The 24,622-nt window shown below is 39.4% G+C and overlaps 1 protein-coding gene across 1 annotated transcript; it reads right to left on the minus strand.

The window, feature by feature from the left end:
* Positions 1 to 10,519: 10,519 nt before the first annotated feature.
* Positions 10,520 to 23,841, minus strand: CNTF (ciliary neurotrophic factor). The gene is made up of 2 exons (XM_007423086.3): positions 23,546 to 23,841; positions 10,520 to 16,015 (listed from the first exon to the last, which is right to left on the minus strand). Exons 1-2 carry the CDS (start codon positions 23,657 to 23,659, stop codon positions 15,527 to 15,529), a joined length of 603 nt encoding a protein of 200 aa, XP_007423148.1. The 5' UTR covers positions 23,660 to 23,841; the 3' UTR covers positions 10,520 to 15,526.
* Between the last annotated feature and the right edge of the window lie 781 nt (positions 23,842 to 24,622).

A 24,622-nucleotide genomic window follows, 5' to 3' on the forward strand; every position in this document is an offset into this window, starting at 1 on the left:
TGACGTTAGTCCTAATTACTAAGATTGAGAAAAACTGCTTTACTCCTTGAAAGCCTATGATTTATCAACATCCTAAAGCATCACAAAACTCTACTTGTATTAGAACACAGAGATCAATTTAGCCTTAAGCCAAATGTGTGTGATAATATTCTGAAATGTTTTATTGCTAAATACTTTTGTTTATCCCCTTCTCCCCCAGAAAAATGGATACCTTTGGACCTTTATGGTTAGTTACTTTTCTCTCCTTTCTGTCCTTAATTAGGAGTGCCAGGGAACCCAAACTTCTCCTCTCCTCAAGACACTAGTCTTGTCTCATCCCCAGGCCATGGTCAAAGTCCCGTCATCCTCCTGTTTTCCACCCTGCAAAAAGACTTCCCAAACACTGAGCAGAGTCATGGCAATTCATCAGGATGCCAACATTTCTTCTCTGTGTTCCACTATGGGCCTCTGCTGTGGAAAGACTTAGATAAACAGCTCAGACATTATATTATGCTAAGAGAACAATCCTGTTCTGGTATTTGGGCTGAACAAGATATTTAAATGTACATAAAGAGGGATGGGACACTACACACTGACTTTCACCCGAGCCCCAAGCATTGCCCATTGAGCAGATAGATTTGAAGGGCAGGAGTGGAGTTTGGCTTGCTAGAAATAATGTTCTCCTTAGTTTGGTTGCCTTGAGATGTTGGGGTGCCTGTGCCTGGAGAGCAATGTGTGTCTTAACACTTGTTGACATGCCCAGTTCGCACTAAATGAGTGAACAGGGCAGGACTGACGACAATGAATTGTTCAAGGCTACTCACCAAGTTTCACAGACTAGAAGACTCATATTGAGTATCTTTTGTTAAAGTCCCTCATTCCAGCTCTTCTGACAACATATTTCTCATCTAAGTAGAATGGAATTTAAAGCTATGACTCATGCATGGTTACTTAGACATTGTTTCTCCATTAACACAAAAGAAGCTTCTTTATATCTCTTTTGCCAATTGTAAAGGCAGGGATCAGGTGCCCAGGCAGTTGGTTCTTTTAGTTCTTTTAGACCCAGAGACACGCAAGCAGGTAAGGAGATTTTAGGCTCTATTGTCAACTCTAGCAAACAGGAATACAAGAGCATGAGATAGCATGGAACAGAAATACATAAGCATAGTATAAAAACATGACATACCAAGCAAGATGATAAACCTCTTCCCCTGCTGTCAGGAGCTACCATGAAGCGACAGCAGAGAGACCCCGAGATGGTTTCAATAACATAGCACCTAGTCCCAAGGCCTGTGTCCGCGCTCCAACTTCCAGGGGCAATGCCAGGGCTTTTTATTAAAGTCTGGCTCTGCAATCCCATGGAGTCAGGGGCCCTGAAAGTGACTTTGACTAGATGTGATACCTGCTCCAGAGCCTGAGAACTGTATAGATAAGCTAGTGCTTAACCTAACAATCCTGAGGGTTTTCTTCCCCCTACCACACTTCTAAGTAAAAGAGAAAAACAAGCTAGCTAAGCGTTATTATAATTCAAAGTGAGCTTCCTTAACATGTGCAGGAGAAATCGAACCATGTCACCTAAACTCCTTGAAATAAGGATGATCTTCTGTATTGCCACTACAATATCAAATCCTATAATTGGTTCATCAAGTTTAGTACTATGTATGCCAGCCTTTCCCTCTCAGATGTGTTGAGCTACAAGTCCCATCATCCCCAGCCAGCATGCATTTCTGTTTTGTGGGCCTATTAAGCATGCCATGGATTGAGCTGGGACCTCATACAAGGCAGGGGCTCAACCACTGAGTTACAAACCCTTTCCTTGTGCAGAATTTACTCTGAAATAATCTCTCATGCTCCACCCTACCAGTTTACGCATCTTAGAGAAACCTTGTTTTGCCTCCTCAGACCAGAAAATAAGAATGTTGCAGTTGTTCCTTTATTTTATCAGTAAGACAAGGGGGGGGGGGCGGAGATTACTCAACCCTGAGAGCAAAGAATAGCCAGACTCCTGATCCTTTTAGCAAGTCAGCTGACTCATTGTTTGCTGCAGCTGCTCTTGCTCACGGCAGAGCAGATACACATATATTTCACTAAAAGCCAAAATCACGAAGGAGCTTGTCTTGATATTGGAACTCTCCTGAATTGGGTTCAAAACTCATTTACTTGCAACCAGAATGCTGGGAAGTACTGAGTCAGAGATGAGAGAGCAATTCGCTCTCTTTCCAGCTTCCCCTACCCTGTATGTACATTGCATTTGTAAGCCTTTGTGGATAGAAATCTATCTTTAGCTGAAGTGCCAAAAAGACCTACAGTATTGTTTTAAAAATACTCTTTATTATTATTCTTCTTACGCTAAAAAAGCCCTCCTGGTTTGGCTTCTATGGGAACTGTAAAACTGTTGCACATTCAAATAGCTTTTAGCTAAAAGAGGTGATCACTGAATACCTTTCTGAAGAATCACGTGGAAATAATAGCAACAAATCAGGCAACTGACAGTCCTAGGGACCTCTCCCATAGGGGGAGCATTCCAGACTCCACAGAGATATAGCTGATCTCTCGATCCCTGGGCAGAAAGGCAGCCTCCCCATAGCAGTGGCTGAATGATCTGTGGCTCTCTGTTTCTTTGCCATTGGCACTCCAATAGTAGAAAGGCTGAACACAAATCAGTACTGTCTTTAGGATCAGTAGGCAGCGGGAAAATGTCTACCCAGTGATTGGGGTACCAATTTTCCCCATCATCATCATCATCATCATCATCATCATCATCATCATCTTAAATACCACCCATTTTCTTTGGGTTTAGGGTGGTTTACCAAACAAAAATAAATTTATTTATTTATTTATTTATTTATCACATTTATATAGCTGCCAATTTCACAAGCGTGACTCTGGGTGGCCTACCATAAAAAAGAAACCATAAAAAGAGACATTAAAAATATTCTATAATTTAAAAACATCAATATTATTAAAAAACTAGAAGAAAGCCTCTTTGGTGTTACAGACAATATAGCCATCTCACCAATTCTGCATTTCCCTGAGATCCCCAAGTCTATTGAGATAGCCACATTTTGAAGGACTTCTGGAAAGTTACCAGGGATGGGGCTAGTCTCACCTTGGGGGGAATGATGTTCCACAGGGCAGGCACCATCGTGGAAAAGACCGATCTCCTGGGTCCTGCCAGATATAACTCCTTAACAGACAGGACCCACAACATACCTCTTCTGCCAAATCTGATGGGATAAGCAGATGTGATCAGGAAGATGCAGTCTGTCAGTTAAAAACCCAAACAGTTAAAAACCCAAACAGGCAACAATTAACATTTATCTAAAAGGTATCCTGTACCCTATTAGGCCCTAAATGCTTGGCAGAAGAGCACAGTATTCAGCAAAGCAGGGAGATCCAGGGTGTTCCTGATCTCAGGAAGCAAGGAGTTCCATAGCATGGGGACAGCTAAGAGAAGACATGTCACTGGGCCCCTCAACTTCACATTGTGTGGGTATCCTCAGTGAGCCATCCTTGCACGAACAAAGCAAGAAGGCAGTTCTTGACAGGAAAGACAGCCTCTAGGACCTGGGAGCCAAGCCATGTAGGGCTTTAAAGGTGAGAAACAGCACTTTCAAATGTTTTGAAAAGGAGGGATTGGCAAGGAGGACAAAACAAACAATGAGTATCTTACCTGAGATTTGGTGGTACTTTGGCCACAGATTCTTCTTCCTTAACCCAGTTAAGATTGCAGTGTTCATATTTAAATGATCTTTACCTGTACAAGTTCAACACTTCATTTACACTCTGAGTAATCCCTACAAAAGTAGTGTAAAGAAGGTAGGTAGTATGTCAGTTTTGCTGGAAAAATCTTGGTTTTCCTCACCTTGTCTAATGTAAAAAGTAGTAAAATGATACTTGTACAGCTTCCAAAGCATAGGATTTTTTAAAAGTATAGTTTGAAATGAACTTCAGTTATGTTCAGAATATTACAAAATCCCAGATTTAAAGAACAAGCATTTAATCCCTTGACATGTATAGTATTTAAAAATGCAAATCGTCTGAGAAGAACTGAAACTGGTGAGGTAGGAACCAGCCATTTCTAGGCCAAAGAGAGCCATTATACAACAATTTTTCAACCAAGGCCATCAAGTGACCCAACAAGTGTCTATTAATTCAGAACAGCAGGAGGAAGAAGTGTAGTGTTCAACACCTCAAGCATACAAAGAAGTCTCTGACTTCTTTGGAAAGCAGTGGGCAAACACTGTATTTGGGCCTTCATTCTTAACTGCAACATATATTCTAACCTAACTAAGTCACGTCTGGCAGCCTTCTGACATGTCTAACCAAGAGCTGAATTATGGGGTTAAATGTCTGGAGATCTGCTATTTATGTACTGCCAAACCTGGGTGGGAAGATTGACAAATCCCATTGAAAGAGATTCAATTAAACACTTCAGCCAACACCTATGGGTGTCTGTGCCTGTTCAATATAAAAATAAATGTGTGTGACATTTTATGACCCTAAGGGGAGAAATAAAAATTATTCACTACACAGAGAACTCATAACTCAATTATCCTTATTAGATTTATACGGAAGAGAAGTTCTAGCAACTTATCAATGGTACCAAGCCCACCTCTGACATAGAACCTGTTATCTTTTGCCAGAAACCACTTTACACTGAATAGAAGATGAAAACCCAAAGATACCAGTGGTATAGCTGTCTATATATTGGAATTCATAGTTTGTCACTTCCACATTTCCTACATACATATTGTTGTCCCTATATAACATGTATAAATCGGGAGAAGAGGGAAATAGCATTAGGCTGCTCTAAACTTCCTGCAGTTGACCAGAGACTGGAATTGGATTTTTAACCTGTATTCATTCTTTTTGTCACACAGGCCTGGCCAAAACTTTATGGAAGATGAGGTAACTCCTACCAGACAGTAAAAAAATGAAAAGCACTAGAAGAGTAGCATTGAATTGTTGGAAGGCAGGGCAATGTGTGCCCTGTAAAGAATCTGCTGTAAAGCATCTGCCGTAAAGAATCCCTTTGCAATGCAGGGCGCCATCTTCTCAGCAGTGAGGAAGGTTTAGTGGCAAGTGGCTATTTTGTATGGCATAGGAGGTGGGAGACTCTTCATCTCCCACCCCCCTCCAACTTTCTTCCCCCTGTATCTCGTGTGAGTGCAATTTCTTTCTCCACTGCTTTTGTCTACTGAAGTCAGTGGCCTAATAAATGGGAGCCTACAGGGAAATCCAAAATACTGAAATAATTCTTGAAGTTTTATTTTAACTAATGTGTTTTACCACCTTGAATTAAAAATCTATCAAGTCATTTTGAATACTGAAACATACTTTGGATGGTGTCCCCATGTATGGGGCCTGGAGCAATTGGACCCACTGAATGCCACCCCTCACAAAAGACTTCTCACTGCCTTCAGGCAATATAATATCTTAAGTCTAAACAATGTAGATTTATAGTGGAAGATAACATTATTACAGATTAATTCTGTTACATGTAAAAGGCCAAAGGGATATTCATGCTTCATGTCATTTATACTCCCTGCAACTCTGCAGCTTGGCTTATTTTACCCTAAGCCTTAAAGTAATCTCCGATGTGTGAGGACTCTGTTGCATTTCAGTGTAGCAAACTGAGACACACACAGAATTATTAGGAGATAGGACTTACAATTCGTTTTCCACTTTAGTTGCTGAAGTACAGATAGAAATGAACTCATACCAAAAGAGGAACTTGAGTTAATTTAAGCATCACACACAGACATTTGTCCATAGTTGCAGGCTGGCTGAAATGGTCACCTCTGATCAGAATATGAAAATACTCTACTCAGCAGCTAAACCAAATACGGCAATTCCTCTCTCCCTAACATTCAACCCCATGTTCAACACATACAGCTTGCCAAAATGCTTCGATTACCTACCCTCAGTTATAATAAAACTAGCTGGACATGCAAATGAGAGACGTTATCTATTTAAATAGGAGATCCTGCAGCAGATGGCAACAGTGAGCTGACTGTGACTAATTTCACAAAAGCTAAGCAGGGTCAAGCTACAAAAAATCTCAGAGCTGCAGTTTGGATAAGGAAGTTAAAGAAGTGCCCTGAAAGAGGGCAAAGGCAAAATACTTTTGTGGTTGCCAAGAAAACAGAAGGCTAGCTCAGTGCAAGGGAGTCTTGACCTTTACTCCTTTATAAACCCTTCTAGCGCTTAGCCTGCCACTGCAACAACATTTTCTGTCCAAAAATAAATGACAATATAAAAGAAAAACATCACAATTTTTCTCCTGTTGCAATAAATCTAGGGAAACAATGCAACAGGCCAAACCAAGCCCAAAACTGTGTGATGCAAACTTTGACAAAGAGGTGAATACTTTATTTATTTGTTTGTTTATTTGTTTGTTTATTTATTTAATCAAATTTATATGGCCACCCATCTCACACAACATGACTCTGGGTGGGGTACAAAAAGACTTCCCATACCAAGAAATTAATCAAAGAGTACAATTCCAGACTTTGAAAAGGATTAATGATTTTTTAAAACAGCAGGTTACTACTCCTAGACTCTTTTCTCTGGAATTTTGCTTCTGAAAACAGAATGAAGAAATGTTCTTCAAGAGAGAGGTCAGGTGACCTGAGACTATCCTGGCTTAGATAGTTATGTGAATATTAGGTTGGCTGGCTTGTACCTTAGAAAATTAGTTCTAGAATAGTTGAAAATTGTAAGTAGCTAAATAGAAACATGTTTGTGATTGGGTTAGAGGGACACCAGCTCTATTTAAGAAGACAAGAAGCACAGATAATACATTTTTGAAGGAAACTCACCAATAAAGCAGTGATAGGCAAACTCAGGCCTCAGGACTGCATTTAGCCCCTAAGCCCTCTTTTTGGAGATCCCAGACAGCTTTCCATAATTGAGGGGTGCATTGCTGAAAAGTAAATTCCCACCCTTTTGCAATGGGAAAATAGGCAAAATGTGTCGTGTACATCCTAATGAAAGCTTTCTGCAGTTTAGAAAACAAAGAAAAGCCTCAAGTGCACACATCAACCTGGGACCAGAAATGGAAAATTCCAGTCCTGGCAGTTTGCAAAATCAACCCACCACTGTGGCTCCCAGGTCCATCGCAAGTATTATGTGTGGTCCCCAGACACACAAATTTTCCCTGATCCTGCTGTATAGTCACAAGTGAGCAAGAATGAAGCACAAAGATGAATGGGAAACAACCTATTTAATTAAACCAGATTCCTTACCATGGGAACTTTACAAAGATAATCAGATTTAGGTCAATGCTATGTTATTTCCCAAATTGTCTACTTCACGGGCAGATAGTCATTCATTATTTTATCAGGTTTCTCAGCAAAGTTCACCATGTACTTGGCTCTGACTCAGTGCTTATTTCAACTCATTTTTTTAATCAATCAAGACTATCTTGTGCTCCAGTTGCTAAAGAGAGATGGATGGAAACTGAATACATATAAGGTGGCCAGTGGATAAAGCACAAGAAATCTCAGTTTCACTGTGTGTTTTCTTCTCTGTTTTCAGCATGTTGTTCCAGGCATTATTTTCTTCTACAAAAAAACCCCCTATTAATGTATAACAAATTGCATGCCAAGTGCCTATCACTATTAACTTGTTTATACACACATACACGCACACATATGAACTTTCGGTACTACAACTACAGGTTTACACACATGGAAGAATTTTGCTATGACATGCAATTATAATTCATATTTGTTCTGTGAATCATCAGATTTGTTGTAGACCATTTCAAGAAATTCCCACGCAAGGAACGTAAACTAATTAAGGGGTGAGTTTTCAATGAAACCTTTTTAGAAGCCATAAGAATGGAAGTTGACTGATGTAGAAAAGTTTTAAAAAGTAAGAGCCAAATTGTCTTTACTTTTATTTTCACTGAACTCCCAGCCATGAAAAAGAACATGTCACAATACAGCTTTGATATTTATTTTCACCTGCCCTGCACACACACACACACACACGCACGTACACACACACAATGCATATTCCAGTGCTGGATATCAAACACTCACTTTTCACTATCTCAACACTTGTTCCATATTTGTGGGAACCATATGAATCTATCATTTAGAGTCTAATTGTTCTAACCTAGAAATGAATAGCCTATTCAAATAACCCCATGGCAAGGATAAGCTTTAGAATATGTCAGGTTCCTGAGTAAAACATGTATTCTGTCTAACTTTTTAATAACAACCAAAAAGAAAAAAGAAAATCAGAGTCGCTGAAGACTATAGGAACAGAATGAAGACTTATAATAGTGTACATACTTCTATATTAGCCATCTTTCATTCACTTTTTTAGGAAGAATTCTGATTACGTGTTTAATCACATCCTTTATATTACAATGTTTTCTCCATTACTGCTTTTCAGGCCTTTAAATTAGTGAGATGGGCAGTGGCAAATTTGAAATATAAATAAATATAAAAATAAATAAATGTAATTTGTCAGTCTACTGTAGACAATGAAGAATTATGAGGCTTTTGAAACTTTTATACTTTCAGTTAGAAGCTTCTTCCATACTTCTTTTCGTTGTTTGTTAATTGTTCAGCATTCACATTAATAATGAACTGCATTTCATTTGTACCTGTCAGTTCCTATTTTTCATAAAGTAAAAAGATAGTTTCAATTTCTGATTTTCCCCAGTGACATTTTTTAAATTACAAAATATAATTATTTCTTAATTTTAAAAAAGAAAAAAATAACAAAAGGAAACCTTATTTAACCCTATCCTCCAGAGGGAGCAAGAAATAATCAAATACTGGACAAGACAGGGGAAAGTAATCAGTAATACTGTGGCAGAACTTTCCAGTTAAAATTGTGAGAGCCCTTTCAGACAAAGGACTTTTGTCTGAAACAATATTATGAAAAAGATCTTGGCTATAATGAAGGGACAATTTGCAGAATGGTAATAGCTCAAAAACACTGAAGATCCAAACACAGAAACAAATTTGGAGGAATGTGATTCTATATTGCAGCACCCAACATTGGAGTTTCCCATATTTAATGATCTTCCAACCACAATTTATGACCTTTCCGTTTTCCAATTCTTTTGCCTGATTTGCACTTCTTTTGCTGCAATCTTCCCCAACTGAATTTCTTCTAGGTGAACTGAAAGCAGAACTCTCAACACTCTCAGCAAACGTGGCCCTGGGATATGGTTCACTATGTTCTCTTTCTCTTTGACCACTGCTGCGTATTGGAAGGCATGCACGTGTTTTGCAATTTATTTTTATAGATTGATTTAATTATTTGATTTTAGGTATTCCTGGAACACTTCATTCAAAGAATGGAAAGATGACCCAGAAACCTTACTATAAATTATTGTTTATCTGGTCTTAGGAAGGTAGGAGGTCAGGTCACAGGGTATTTGAGAAGACTTAAGGTCTGACTTCATAGTAAATAACCACTGAGAGAAATAACAAATCATTCGCATTCTAAATCTCTATATCCACCGTCTATTCAAAAAGAATAGAACTACATCAATGCAAACATCTGGAAGACTATGAGATGGCAGCCAGGAGTCAGAATTCTCTATCTCTTTGCTACCATCTGGTGGTCATCTGGATTTTTGTAGCCCAGATATAGGAGACAGAAAGCACAGGATAGCTTTACTACAGTAGAAGGAGAGGATTCAACTCCTTTTGTAATTGTTATATGTCCTTAGGAAGCTTAATTGCAACTATAGAACTGCCTCTTCTAAGCAATGTTTTGCAAATGCAGGTATTTCCACATAGGCACCAGCCTCACCCTCCTCTCACCTTCTTTCATGCTTTCAAAGCCTGCTATCATCAGAGGCAGAATGAGCTGTTTTGTGGTACACCTCTTGGTCACTCACACACAACTGAAATGGGTTGACTGGGCTCTTACATTTGAACCTGGAAAGGTGATCCCTGATTCCTCATCTGATTGATCCATTTTGAAACCATTTGGTCCATTTTGAATCAATCAGGACCCACCTTTCTTGGATTCCCATGATATGGACCAATCAGCTTGCCAGGTTCCACCAATCAGTCCCTCACTCTGCCTCTGAAGATGCCAGCCACAGCTGCTGGCGAAACATCAGAACAACAACGACAATAACAAAAAATAGACCACGGTGGTTCAGCCCAAAAGCTCACCACTGCTTCAAGCCCTCTCGTTGTGCATTTCAGTAACTACAGGGGCAAATGAATTCATCAAAAATGTTTTTGGGTTCAAGCAGAACTTCAAATGGAGTTAAAATCCTGAGTAACAAGTTTCTTTGAATAATTTTTGATTTGGAGTAAAATGTGCAGGAAATATTGGGCAGCATTATGTTCAGGAAGGGTAAAATTCTAAAAGTAGAAAAGGTGAACTTGAAAGTTTTTGTTATCACTGCTCTCTGCTGGTAGCAGCATTATCTACATTCCTCTTTTCTTTTCCCAATGCCTACAATTCATTAGCCTGAAATATTTCACATTTGAAAATTATTGAATAGTTACTACAAATAATTGAAAAAATACTTTGTTTTAAAATAGCACATTTTATTTTTTAAATCTTTGAAGAAATTTCAGTATAATTGGATAAATAACTCTCTGATTTGTTCAAATAAATCTTCTTTGATAATGTGTTACATTAATCAATGAAGTAAATTTGCACATGAATAAAACAATCACTCTGAGAGAAAACAAAACAACCCATTGGTAGTCATTAAGTGATACACAAATGTGCCATAGCCAGCAAAGTCCAAGAAGAGGCATTTCTTCCAGTACAAGTAAAAGGGAAATGCCTCTTCTAAGGTGGCATTTGCTTTCCACAATTGTTAGAATACTTGGATGAAAAGTAATGCATTCAGCAGTATCCAAACATTAATTGACTTTTTTTTGTGTGAGGGATGTTCTCCAGCCTCTCCTCTTCCTTTGAGTCACTGCAAATTTGTGTGGAGCAATGAGACCTGAAGAGAGAGAAGGAATTTGTTCCACAGGCAGTTATTGATATAGCTGTGTATTACTAATTAACTTAAAATAATCTGCTACTTGATTAATTATAAGATATCCTCTTTAGTAAATTAATTTTAACCAATCAATCTAACTAGTTATACTTGTATGTTACAAGTGAAGTCTATCAGTATTATTTCCATTAATCAAAGAAATCACATTTAACATTTATTAGACATTTTCTTCCATCAGAAATTTAGCTCACAATACAAAAATAAGGAATCCCTCATAATGATTAAATTTCAGTAACTGTACAAACATGCTAAAAGAAACACTTCACATTGTTTTAAAAGAGGATAAATAAAACATTCAAGTTAGAAATCGTATAGAGGTAAGGCAGTCACTATGATGGGAAAAGAAACGGCCTCGTGATTATTTCTCATATTTCTTCAATGGACAGGTTCTAGAGCTGCCCAGAGAAGAATTCTGACACTGGGTACTCCTACCAACAGAACAGGGAGTCATGATTGTCACCAGGTCCTTATCCACCTCCCTCCCTATGTTCTCCAAAACCACATGGGAGGCAGCTTGGTAGACTGCAAAAGGAGGAACTAAAGAAAACTTACTTTCTCCTTATTTTTTTAGTGGGAGCCTCAGCAGAATAAAGAGCTTTTCATTAACTGAAGAGCAAATCTGGATTCAACCCAATGAAAGAATCTATAGTATAAATTGTAATGGGAAATAATGACCCCCGCCCCTAAGAGTTCCATCGCTTAGATGACCATAGCTTTTATGGAAAAATAGATAGAATTGTTTACTCCTCCTCCCCTATCCCACACTTCCGGAAAAAAAAAAAAAAAAGCAAGGAGTCATTTTCTATGTCTGCCAAATTTTGTACAATGTCTATTCCATTGTACTGAATGTGGATATTCATCTTCATTACAATGAAGTGAAAATAAATTTAGGTAAATCAGTATTTGTGATAAGGACAAATATTCAGAGGGTGATTTTCTATGCAACTTGGCTTTCCTTCATAATCATTATTCACAGTAGTAAACAACTCACAGAATTTAAGGGAATTATACTCCCCAGAAAACTAAAGGCTCTTCCAAATGGGGGTGCAGCCGCCATCACCATCATGGAGAAAGTAGTTGCTCCTCCCTCCAGCAGTCATTCTATGCATTCCAGGGTCTTACTATTGTCTACATCCTGGAACCTTCCTGCTGTAATCTGACAGGTTTGTCGAAGAGGGAGCTCCTGTTTCCAGTGTTGCTGAGTGTTGTGGTATCAGGTATTCCAGGCAGCTGTTGGAGGGGATGCCCGCCTTCCCAATGTCTAGTCTCCCAACATGGTGATGCACATCAAAAATAAGTAAAGTGGCTGAAGAGGGCAGCATAAAGAGCTTTCCACCAGCACGAGCAGATGAAATACTCCTTTTTCTTTTTTTTACACTTTTTTACAGAAAGGAAGTTTTTTTTCCAGAGCAACATTGAGGGCACAGACAATGCACTTCTCGCTGGCCAGCAAATTAACGCTGATTAGCTGAGTCATCTTGATCCTCATTTCCGTGCCAGGAAGGACACCTTCTTGTTTGTCCATCAATTTGGTGCCAGTGCTGCAGACTTGTCATGACATAAACATGCCCACTGTGTCCTAAAATAACCATTATGGTCCTGTAAAGTCAATACAGACCAAGCCCTGCTTCTTCATTTTAATCTGGAAATCAGAAGACTTGGGCAATGAAATAGATGGTTGGCTGGGAGTACTGTAAGAGTGCAAAAACTGCTGTAGCCTTACTCTCTGTCCCCCTACTCTCATTCCTTCTATCCTTTCTCTTTATTTCTCTCTCTTTCTGTCACCAACATGCTTCAGATTCAAGTTGATTGTGTTCACACAACTGAAAAGCTCCACAGCAACATACTTTTGCTTATGGATTTCTTTTTGCTTATTTGCTTTATGTATAAAAAAACACACCCACAAGCATATTATATTACAGATCAGCCTAATTTTAAAATAAATCGTTTAACTTTGACCATACAAAATAATGTCCATCAGTTCTTCCACTTCATCAATATTGTTACTAATTTCTATTTACTCTTACTCTGAAAAGCAACCCTTGAATTAGTCTAGTGCAAAATCCTGAGAGATTATCACAATCCCTTCCATACCTTCTACTACATGCACAACTCCATCTCCATAATCTTCACTTTGGAGAGAGAGAGAGATGAAGTCCTTTCCCAATTTCTTTTGTGCGCTAAATAGACTCTGTGTCTATATTTGTCCAAGGCCCCCAGTAGAGATTTCTGCCTCAACTGAAAAGACAGTCCTCAGTCCCACACTACATACTTCCATTTGTTTTTCAGATTTAAGCACGTGGAACTATAAATACTATAGAATCCTATTTATTTTGTTATAGTTGTCTGAAATGGAATCTGCCTACATGCTTACAGAAATGATTCCTTGGGTAAATTTCTTCACACTAAAGACTGGAACTGTTCTTAATGGTACATTTCTTGCATTCTAATATGATGAGAATTTTTACCAATTTTTCAAGAAATATCCTGATGGCATTTAGAATGATTTAACATCCTTAGAAATATGTCTGTTTGTTTTGTGTGCATATCAGCATCTTGGCCTATGCTGAGGAGGATGGAAAGGAGAGGCCAAAATAAACATTCCCAAATGCCAACTTTGGCAGTATTGTGTTATAGATTTAGGATAGTTAAATGAAGAAAGGAAATGTAACTATGTGCTTTGACCATGTTGGTTTCAATGATTGCATTAATCTGTACTCTACTATCTTAAGAAAAAGATTTTGCTTTACTTTTTATTGTTTACTTGCCCTCAAAGTTTCAGAAAAAGAAATTATGTAATGAAACTAAGAGATGGGTAATCTGAATCTAATTCCTTTCTACTAAATCACAGCTTGTTTGATCATGGTTCATTGACTAACCCAGAACTGGTAGGTTCACATACCACCATGAACAATGGCTTATAAACTACAATGGCTTATTTGCACAACATGCTAAACCAAAACCCAATGAACCAGGATTCTTGAACTCTGTAACTGTTGAGAGAGAAAAAGGGTTCTTTGAACAGGTCCTCAGTGTAGTTGCCCTATGGCAATGTTTCTCAAACTTTCTGCAGTCATGGCCTTCTGAAAAAATGATTTAGAGAAAATGTGGTGAGTTAAACAAAGACTCTCTCCTTATGCTTTTGTCTTTAAAAACATGGAAGCTCTCCTTTTTTGGCAAATAAAATTATGATCATAATTGCATTTCTGTATATCTTCCCATCCCCTGCATTTTTACTGTAAGGCCCTTTAAAAGTCAAATCTGTACCAAACATGTAATCCAAAGTCAAGTATTCCTTTATTACTTGAAGCAGGGGATGAGTACAGAGCTGACTCTGGCATGTGGATTGTCAGGGCATGTGAGAAGCTGGCCAGAACCTGCTTTCCACCCATCCCCACACTCACCAGAGTCAGCTGGTCACCTGATTATTGAGGAACATGCAGAAGGATGGCTGAAGCAGTGCTGTACCATGGAAGGGGTGGGGGAGTGATCCATCCCAGGCGCAGACAACAAGGGGGTGCTGCCAAAAGTGACAAGGAGGCAAGCTGCAGGTGTGGATTTGGGTTGCTGCTCCAGCATACCAATCAGCTCTATGACAGTTGGCACCGTACAGTAGTGATCAAAGAAAAAAAAGTGCCTTAGTTTTGACTTTGGCAAGTGCCCCTTGCAGTTTTCTTGGCAACATTTTCAGAAATGTTTGCCATTACCTTCTTCCTAGGGCTACAAGAGAGTGATTGGCCAAGGTCACTCAGCTGGCTTCATGCCTAAGACAGGACTAGAACATATAGTCTCCTGGTTTCTAACCTGGTGCCTTAACCCCTACACCAAACTAGCTCTTGGTAACAGAGGAGGGAGGTGTTAAAAAATGATCCGCTCTGGGTGTCAAATATGATAGGTACACCACTGGGCCGGAGTGGCATGGGGAGGCTGCAGCAGACCACCTCAGGAACCTCCACGGACCATGGTCTCTGGACCACACTTTGAGAATCCCTGCCCTAAGGCAGTGCCCCTAAAAAGCTAACATAGGTGCTGTGCTAGTCATGGTTAAGTTTTCAGCAAAGAAGAAGGCAACCAGAAATGCACTGGTAATAATTTTGCAATGGAAGATGATGGGCAGAGACAATTCTTTCCTCCCTGAAGAATCATGGGGATGAGATGAGTGAATGGTATGTACAAAGCAGGGAATTAGTCTAGGCTGGAACTACAGAAAGGCAGAGAGAGTTCCCTGGCAGAACTCCCAGAAAACAGGAATCCACTGAAGTGTTAATATTATCAACACTCCTCTGGTGCTCAGCCTACATATATTTGTAAATAAGCCTTATATCACAACAACACTATTAGCCTATAGTGACCATTTTGGACTGATACCCTAGAAACTCTTTACCACTCAGGAATGGGTTTAGTAATCAGACTAATATGAATGGGAGGGGGAACTCATTCCAATCTTCTTAGCATGCTCAGGCTGGCAATACTGCTTCAATCTAAATCCCACAGCTGAGGGAGAGACACTGTTTTAAAGAAGCTTAAGAATCCAAGGCCTCATTTTTCCTGGGGCTGAGCCAGGCAGTAATTCTCAAGTGCAATGGATGATGCCTGAACAGATTTAGAGATTTGGTGTAGGTCTCGGACTGACCTGACAGTCCATTGGGCAAGTTCCTGTAGCACCTTCATGCCCCTTATCTTCCGTTCAAACAAACCTTTTTCATCACAGTCCTTTGTACTTTTTACTTCTTTGGCTGGCACATTGTGCTTCAGTGTTACCATCAATTCTTCCAGTTGGTAAGCTAAAGCAGAAACTTGCAGCATAACTGATTGGATAGATTCATGGAAAGCTACATCCGCTGGGGTTAACTCGGTCCTCTGCTCTTCCAAGATTTGATCCAATAAAATCTGAAATGCCCAATAGGCTTGTAGGTTGCTTCTCAGACGCTCAGCATCTGAAATCTCACTCCATTCTTCAACATCAGCTAGAGGTACCCCATCGACCGAATCAAGGTTGAAGGTTTGGTCCAGGCCTTGCTTCTTAGCCTAAAATAATGGGGAATGACAAGAGTGGGATTGGAGGAGAAAATGATTTTTTAAAATACTAATTTTATTAAAAATTATAATTGTATCAATAAAAACTAATACAAACTAAAAAAAAGAAGAAAAAGGAAAAAAAGAAAAAGAAAAAATAGAAGGTGGAGAACTTCTAGGGACTTTTGGGGAAGAAATGGCGAACTGAAGATAGCTCTGTTAAAAGTGGAGCTGACAACTACAGCAGAATGTCGGACAAGGAGAGGACTTGAGATCATCCACAAGGGCTCCAGAAAACTGCTCCTCATGAGCAGACCACAAGATAGCAGTCTCCAGTGGGTTTTGAGCACTGGGAGATGAGGGAAAGCCATCTTGCTCAACCCACGGTTGGCACCTTTGAAAGGACACTGAGTTTGCATACTTCCTTTTCTAATCACTTTCGGAAATTGCTTGTTAACTGCTTTTCAGCTATTAGGAACCTTTGGATCAACAAGTTTTACAGCACTGGGTAAGTTTCCTTCAATCCTTAGCAAAATAAGTTTTAAATGCAAGTTTAAGGACTTATATAATTTTTTTGGAATAAGCAGCAAAAGGGCGATTAGAACTTTGATTTTAGAAAGTTACAAATGGACTAAGGGTCCAGATAAATTTGAAATAAGATTTTGGAATTAATTATAAAGAATCCTTCCCATGGGAAAATGCTTTTGTTTTGGAAAACAACCCCCAAAAAACATAAGACTTTACAAATTAGACACTAGAGGGAACTAGAAGGAACTAAAGATTACAATTAAAGGAGAAGGACACTCAGACTCAACTTACTAATACAGAATGAAGCAAAATATTTTAATACTGGACATACTGAAGGATATTTTTGAATAATGGGCCCAGAAGTTAATTTTAAGAGTGTTTGCCTCTGTAGATAGACTGTGTTTAAAAGATGTTATGGAAGAGGGACAAGTTTTACCTGACAAGATTGAGACTAATTTTAAAGTGGATTTAAAAATGGCAGGCTGTAAGAATGACATGGGAAAAGATGTTACACTTTTCATACAAAAGCAACCAGCTAATGTCTTACTAATTAAAAGGGTTATACAAATAACAAACCAAAAGAGTGACCTGGATAATTTTCTTATATTGGATTTACAAAAGAGGCTTGTTAAAGCTTTGAAGAATTTTGTGAGAAGGGACAAAGAAAAAATGAAAATAAATCAAGTTCTAGGATGTTATTTGAAGGGACTAAAGATCAAGATTGTTAGAAGTAAAAGGAAGGAATATAGAGTTGGTTTATTTGATTTATTTGATTAAAATAGACATGTTGTTATTTCTGGTAACCCTTAATGGACTTTTGCTGACATCAGGACTGAAATGACAAGGCTTTAGGATTTGTTTATAGATAAGAGATGGGACATGGGAAGAATAGATCATTTGTTGTATTTTAAGAGAAGATGAAAAGTTACTAAAATTGTTTATACTTGTTGTGATAAAGGGGGAAGTCATTTATTTATATATTTCTTCTCTTTCTTTTTCTTTACTATATTCTTATTTTTTCTTTTTTTCTATTTTTCTTTCTTTTTTCTGAGAAAATGATTTTTTTAAAAAATATTTTTTTACCCCACAGCAAGTCATCTTGATAACAAAAAGTAATTCAAAACTATGAAATTGTAGAAGTACTAACTCTGAGGTTCTGTAAAGAGAACAAATCCACCAAAAAAAAAAAAAAAACCTGACAGAACCTGACATTAATTAATCATTCTACATTCATCACATAACTAATAAAGTAAGGAACTGGATGCTAAGAAAGAGCCAAAATGGATTCAATAGGACCAATACACTAGGCCTCCTAGCACACTCTAAATGGGTTAGGACTGCACTTTCAAGAATGTCCCAGCTAGCATGGCCAAAGGCAGCTGGGAATCACAGTTGCAATACATCTGTATAGTATCTGTTTGGGTAAAGCTGTGCTGGTTCTGGCTAGGGGTCCACCACAGAGATTACAGCTTAATGTTCACAAGGTGCTTGCTGTATGACTTCACTCATCTAAAATTCTTTCCAAAAGAATTCCCCATTTCATAGACAGCTGCCTTCATTAACTCATTTAGCTCAGAAAAGTTTTCACTAAGTGAAAACTAATTTCATGATTACATTCAAGAATTTTAGACAGAGAGAAGTTTTTATCAGACCTACCAGGAGATACCAGAGTTTGTTTTTGTTTTTCAAACGAATATGGGTATAAGACAATATTGTCCAATTAATCAGAGATAAGTACTTTTCTTTTGTGAATATGGTGGCACCACTCAGGTAATTCTTTTTCCTATACAAATGCTGTTGTGTAAACTCAGTGTCCCAGGACTGACCTTTATAGTTTAATAGTCTGGGATCAGCTTTTATGAAGACAGAACCAGCTCTACTGTGACGCAGTTTCCTCAAGCCAGTATCGTTTATCAAGACACTGCTGAGTTTCTGTTGCTGGAATGAGAAACAGTTCTTGTGGGATTTCCTGCCTCATGTGCTAAAATAACTTCCCTCGTCTAGGATACTATGCACCTTGACATGGGTAGGTGGGGATGTTCTGTCTGCTCCATCTTGATTGATTATGTGCCATGCTGGTCATCCTCTTCTCTTTCCTTCCACCTTTCCCAGTATTAAGGACTTCTCAAGGGAGCTTGGTCTTTGCATAACATCCAAAATATGATCATTTGAGCCTGGTCATTTCTGCCTCGAGTGAGAACTCTGGGTTAATGTGTTCTATGAGTGCTCCACCTTAGGGAACAAAATATCTTGGGTCAAATCCTGCTTGAAGCTGACGTATATATGAAACTGCCTAAACCTTGAAATGGGCCAGAGAAGCACTTGATTGAGGATCTTCTGCAGGCAAGAATACTTTTGGGTGTACATAGTCATGTCTCTTTGAGGTATCTCATCACTCAAAAAGCACACATTTGTCCCTCAAAATTTTGTTTTAGACAGTTTCTCTCTATATTACAGATTTATATATGTGCGTGTGCACATGTGTGTTATTATCATCTGTGTTTTGATAGAGGAAATGAGGAACCTATAATTTAATTCAGTGTTTGTAACAATTTCTTAATTAGTTGCATCATTTAATATTGGTGATAATTTCAGTTTCCTGACCTCATGTGTTTTGTGTGGCTGTTTTAGTTTTTATAGTTTTAGTTTTACTATTTAGATTTTTATTCCAAACTCTTAGATTTTCAATATCTACGTATACACATGGTAAATTTAACTTGTAATTTCTGATTGTATGTGAAATACAACCCATATCAAATTCTTATTTGATACAGGGGTATGTGGGTTCTTAACAGTTAATAGGCTTTTTTCAAGGTTTCTGTAGAAACACATATGCAAATATGGCTCTTCTGTACAATGCATAAGAAAGAAATAATTGAGAACCTACTTGCACTGAAGCAACAACATTTATTGAAACCCATCTCATTCAGAGCCAGGAAAGTTGTACCTCTGTAGCATAATTGTTATTGTCATTTGGAAAATTGGTAACTATTACAGAAATACTGTGCTGGGTTGATAAAATATATTAAGCCAGAGATGGGCAACCACAACCCCATTTATAGGCCCCCACACCCATTTATAGACTATCCAAACACCCTAAGATTGCAGTACTGAAATCTGATGTCAAAATGGCTAATTGTAGGTGGTTTCATTTGTAGGTGAAAAACAGGAAAATATGAACAGGAATGTAGGGCTCATTCTCACTGTTAACTCCTAATGTCAGGATCTACGCAAGCCAGAACCTTCATTTGTTTTCTTATTGCTTTTACTTTTATTGCTAAGTATATATCAATGGGTGAATAGTGGAACGGTGGGAATGTTATTTTAAACCGCTTGCTTGACCTGCCATAAAAAGGGGGGAGAGGAGGCCAGGTGCCGTTATCTTTATCTTGAAACAAGCATCCAAGGCCAAGAGGTGTGAGAACCGGGGCAAGGCGCGAAGAGTTTCAAGCGGGAAAGAAAACCTAGAAGGGGGGGGGAATTTGGGCTTAAAAGGACAAGGGTTTGCTTTGTAGAATTAGACTCAACAAACTATGATGCTGTACACTTCTCCTGAATAAAGAAATCTCTGATGGAACTTTTGGACTCCAGAGGATTTACTGAACTTTGGGATTGAGTGTGCAGACTCTGACACCTAAACTCCAAAGAAAATGGGCCCCCATATTTTCAAGTGTACTAGTGGAAGGCACAGATAGCTGGAAGGGTAAGTTGTAGCCTCCAAATTAAAAATGGTTTCCTGATCCTCTAAGCCATAATATTTGGGACAGTTGGCCTGTAGTGTTGCATAAGTCTAGCCATTATGTTTTACTGTATAGCCAACAGTAAATTCTAAAACAGTTAACCAACCAAGGATTAACCAGAGCTGAGCCAGCTAAGCTTCCAAAATTAGCTGAGTCAGCTAAGTGCTCCCTCCTGCTGAGGCTATATTCTGAAGGAAAACATTATTTCATTTATTATTTATTTGCAATATTTATAATCTGCCCCAGTCTTGGAGGACTCTAAACAATATAAAGCAAAATAATACACATAACCATAAAACCCTAAACTCCACCACTGCCGGTCCTAAGTCTGCATGAGAAAGGGGGAAGGTTAGGCATTGGGCTAGCAACCTGAAACCCATTTTTTTTCTCTGCTGTCGAAACAACAGATGCAATTAAATGAGATCTGATCACAATAGTTGGAGAGCAATCATTGCCCAACATGCTGGACAGTACAGGTGGAACTAAGTTGAAGTCTAACTAATAAAATGCCAGTATTAAATATAGAAGATCCAATATCCCATTTTGAGCCACTAAGGGCCAGACACTTGCTGAAATAATACAGCCTTGTCTTGCTTACAGTATATTAACAAGGTAGGGGCTGCATATACCTTGCAGGGGTAGGTAGGGGTTCTATAAAGTGGGGGTTGCTACAGGGAAGACCTGTTGTCTAGACCATACTCCTCCAACCTCACTAAGTCAGGTAATGTTCAACAAACCCTCTTAAAATCACTAGACTGAATGGGCATACCTATTCCTTGTAAGGCACTGCCCGTTAAATTCAGGTGCTGTAGAGGGCTTTAAAGAACGGTAATGACCAACTGGGCCTGGAAGACTGCTGATAACCAATTCAGTGACTAATATAGGTGTTACATTGATGGGATTCTCCAACAAAAGTCTTGACACCTCATTTTGTACCAGCTGTAGCTTCTAAGTTGTATGCAAAGGCAGCCCCATCAAGAACACATTGCAGTAGTCTGAACAGGAGCTGAGGGTCCAGAAGGACTCCCAAGTAATAAACCATCATCTTCAGAGGAGCACCCCTGCATCCAAAGTAACTACCAGGACCAATGATGATTCCTGAAGAATAGCAGATCTGCCTCAATAAGATTTGAGTTTGTTTCACCTGATCTAGTTCCTGACACCTTCATATACCAGTTCAGGACTTCTACACCATCTCTGGCTTGACTCTTCATCCCAAGCTGATGAATTACCTCTCCCATTAGTTTCATGTAAATGTTCAACAACATGGGGTAGAGTACAGATTCTGGGACTCCAGAGTGGAGTCCCATGAACTGGAGTGCTTCCCCCACATAGCCACTGACTGGAACTTCCCACTCAAGTAAAAGCAGAACCATTGTAAAATGGTGCCTCCTACTCCCAACCCTTGTAGGTGTTCCAGAGGAATAACACAGTTGTATTGAAAGCCACTGAAAGGTTTAACAGGACCAAGAGAGGTGTACTAGCTACATCTAAGTCCTGAAGTAGGTACCACCAGAGGAACCACTGCTGTGTCTAACCCATGACCGGGCCTGAATCCTGACTGAAAAAGTTCCAAATCACCAGTTTCCTCTGCAATGCTCTGTAGCTGATTGCCCACCAAATTCTTGACAAACGTGCCCCAAAATTGCAGGTAGAATATGGATCAAAATTGTCAAACACAGGCAGTTCTAGGGAAGGCCTCTTCAAGAGAGGAGGCCCTACTACTTCCTTCAAAGGAGGCAGTGTTATTCCTTCCCTTGAAGAAGCATTTATTATCTCCCAGAGCCAGTTGCTCACATCCTGTCTAGCCATCTGAAGGACTCAATATTGTGACATACAAGGACAGTTTTTTCTTAAAGGATTGGTCAACTGGAAGTATCACTACTATATACATTTGGTAATTTTAATTTTCTGCCATCTCAATACTAAAATCAGGCAAACAGAGACATCACTGTTTGTTCCTTGGGGTAACAAGTAAATATTTGGAATAATGGATTCTTTGATACAAGTGGAATTATTTCATCTTATAATTTATTTCTGAGATGAGCCTTTGAGGATGGGCACCTGATATAAGTGGGGAAAAGACTCATCCTCATCCTTGTATATCTTCAAGAGTGCAATGGGGCATACTTACTGATAACATTTCAGGATTGGTAAGTGACCATGTGAAGAAATTGATCATTTGATCAATGTAGCAAAGGAAGTAGATCAAACCTAAGTAAAAACTTAGTTAACCATCTTTCCATCCATCCACTAGGAGCTACAATGGGGGTATGTGGGGATCTCTTTTCATAGTATCAACCCAAGAACCACCATGTGAAATAGGTTAAGTCAAGACAGTCATCAGCATGTCCCTTAGACTCCCTAAAATAAATCTTATGTGGGCATGGTTTAAAAAAACCATTTCAAGTTATACATATAGTCTCCCACAAGGTGGCATTCTATCATAGGATTTTTTTTCCTGTGCCCCCTCCTTTCCTGGCAAAGCCAAGCCTACCTTAAAATAAATAAAATTAAGCCCCTATTTCATCTCTATCTAGACCTCTGATAGGGATAGACAGGTTCCCCATCCCTAAGGCAACAAACTGCAAAACATTCCTTTTGCGAGAAGTAGGTCATGATTTTTGTGTGTATACATAGCTTGATGGGCATGGAGTCTAGGACATCTATAATTTCTTTAATTTATTAGTCATTGTTCAACAATACAACATTCTGCAGTTACTTGAGTTAACCAGAGTTATTTGCTTTCTGCAGTCAAGCATCCAGTTGTGGGTGGATGGCTCTGCCCATGGGCAGAAAAAGGGGCAATGTACATGATATTTGTCCATTCCAGTTATATGATTCAGTATAATAATAATTCATCCGCTGATGTCAGGTAGCTTTTTCAGGGGAGCTGGTGTAAGGAGGAGCTGATGGCGCTCTTCAGATTAATGGTAAAAAATACCCAATCCAGCAGCACAAGCTTGGTTCGGGAGCTGCAGTTATCACTGGTATACATTTTATTCAGACGTCAGTGAGGTGATGAAAGATCTTACTTAGGTATCATCACACTTAACGGCAATTATAAATCTCTAACAAGTGTTCAGTGTTCATTGATCGATAGCGTTAACAAAACTCCATTGGGAAAATTACTTAATTTGTGATGGAAGCAATAGCGCAACGCTCTGTTCTCGCGAATACACGCTATCCTCACCAAACCCGAATCCCGGCCCTCAAGCACGAATCTCTCTTGCGCACACGCACACAGAGGCACGCACGCAGTAGAAAGACTCACATAGGATTCCAAGAGGCTGCTGACATCTGAGCGCATCTTCCTCAGGAGATGGACGGTGCGACGACATGAGTCCTGGTGTTGGGAGGTCACGGGGTGCCGCTCCGAGGAAGCCATCACCCGGAGGGCACAGCGGAGCCGAGGCGCCGCTCGCGCGAGGAAAACTGTCTGGAGCCACGGAAACCCCTTGCTCAGCTCCGAAATTCCACCGCGAGCGAGAGAATTCTTCCCTGGTGCGCCTGGCTGGCGCGCGCGCTCGCTCGCTCTCCTTCCGTCCCCCGCGGCCTGAGGAGAAACTGCACATTCCAGCCGCGAAGCTTAACCCTCTGAGAGCAACGCGGGCGTTTCGGTCACCTCCTGGCCCTTTTTTCGCCCCCGGTGATTTGCTCGCTCGCTCGCTCGCTCGCTCGCACCTCTAATCTGTACGCTTTTCTACGGTTTTGAGTTTGATTGGCGAATAGCCCCGTCCATGGCCCGCTAATCCTTGTAAATTCAATCCAGGAAATCTAAATCCACAATCAGGACACAAAAGGAATTCAGAGGCACCTTTGAGTCCCCTTTAAGCAGGATTTATTTTCCAATTGTGAAATAAAGGCGCTTCGTGTCAGTAAACCATTCACAACCTTGCTGTTTTGGAGAACATTGGTAATATGAATCTGGCCTGTTTTAGGCACAGCCTGATTGATGCTGTTGTAGCACTGTATTGTCTTACAATCTTCTCCAGTTTCCTGTTTCTTGGCTCAGAAAATTTATTTATTTATTTATTTATTTATTTGTCTGTGTGTGTGTGTGTGTGTATATATATATATATATATTTCAAATTTAGATACCGCCCATCTCACAAAAAAGTGACTCTTTTCAACCAGGTAGGTGTTAAACAGAGGAGGCAGCACTTTTCCCTCCTTCCAGCCAACTTGAAATAACATTGCTCAGATACAGAGTTGGAAGAAAAATATTCGTTTTACAAATTTCTATCTTGCCCATTCAAATGATGCTGTGTGGTATACAATCTAAAAATCAATATAAAACATATTCCCTAAAGAACTCCTCTCAGCTTCCCACAAAGACCAACCCAACCTA

The sequence above is a fragment of the Python bivittatus genome, unplaced genomic scaffold (assembly GCF_059951505.1).
Source record: "Python bivittatus isolate LINGU-HERP-01145 unplaced genomic scaffold, Pbiv_v1 ctg000480_np1212, whole genome shotgun sequence".
Classification (NCBI taxonomy): domain Eukaryota; kingdom Metazoa; phylum Chordata; class Lepidosauria; order Squamata; family Pythonidae; genus Python; species Python bivittatus.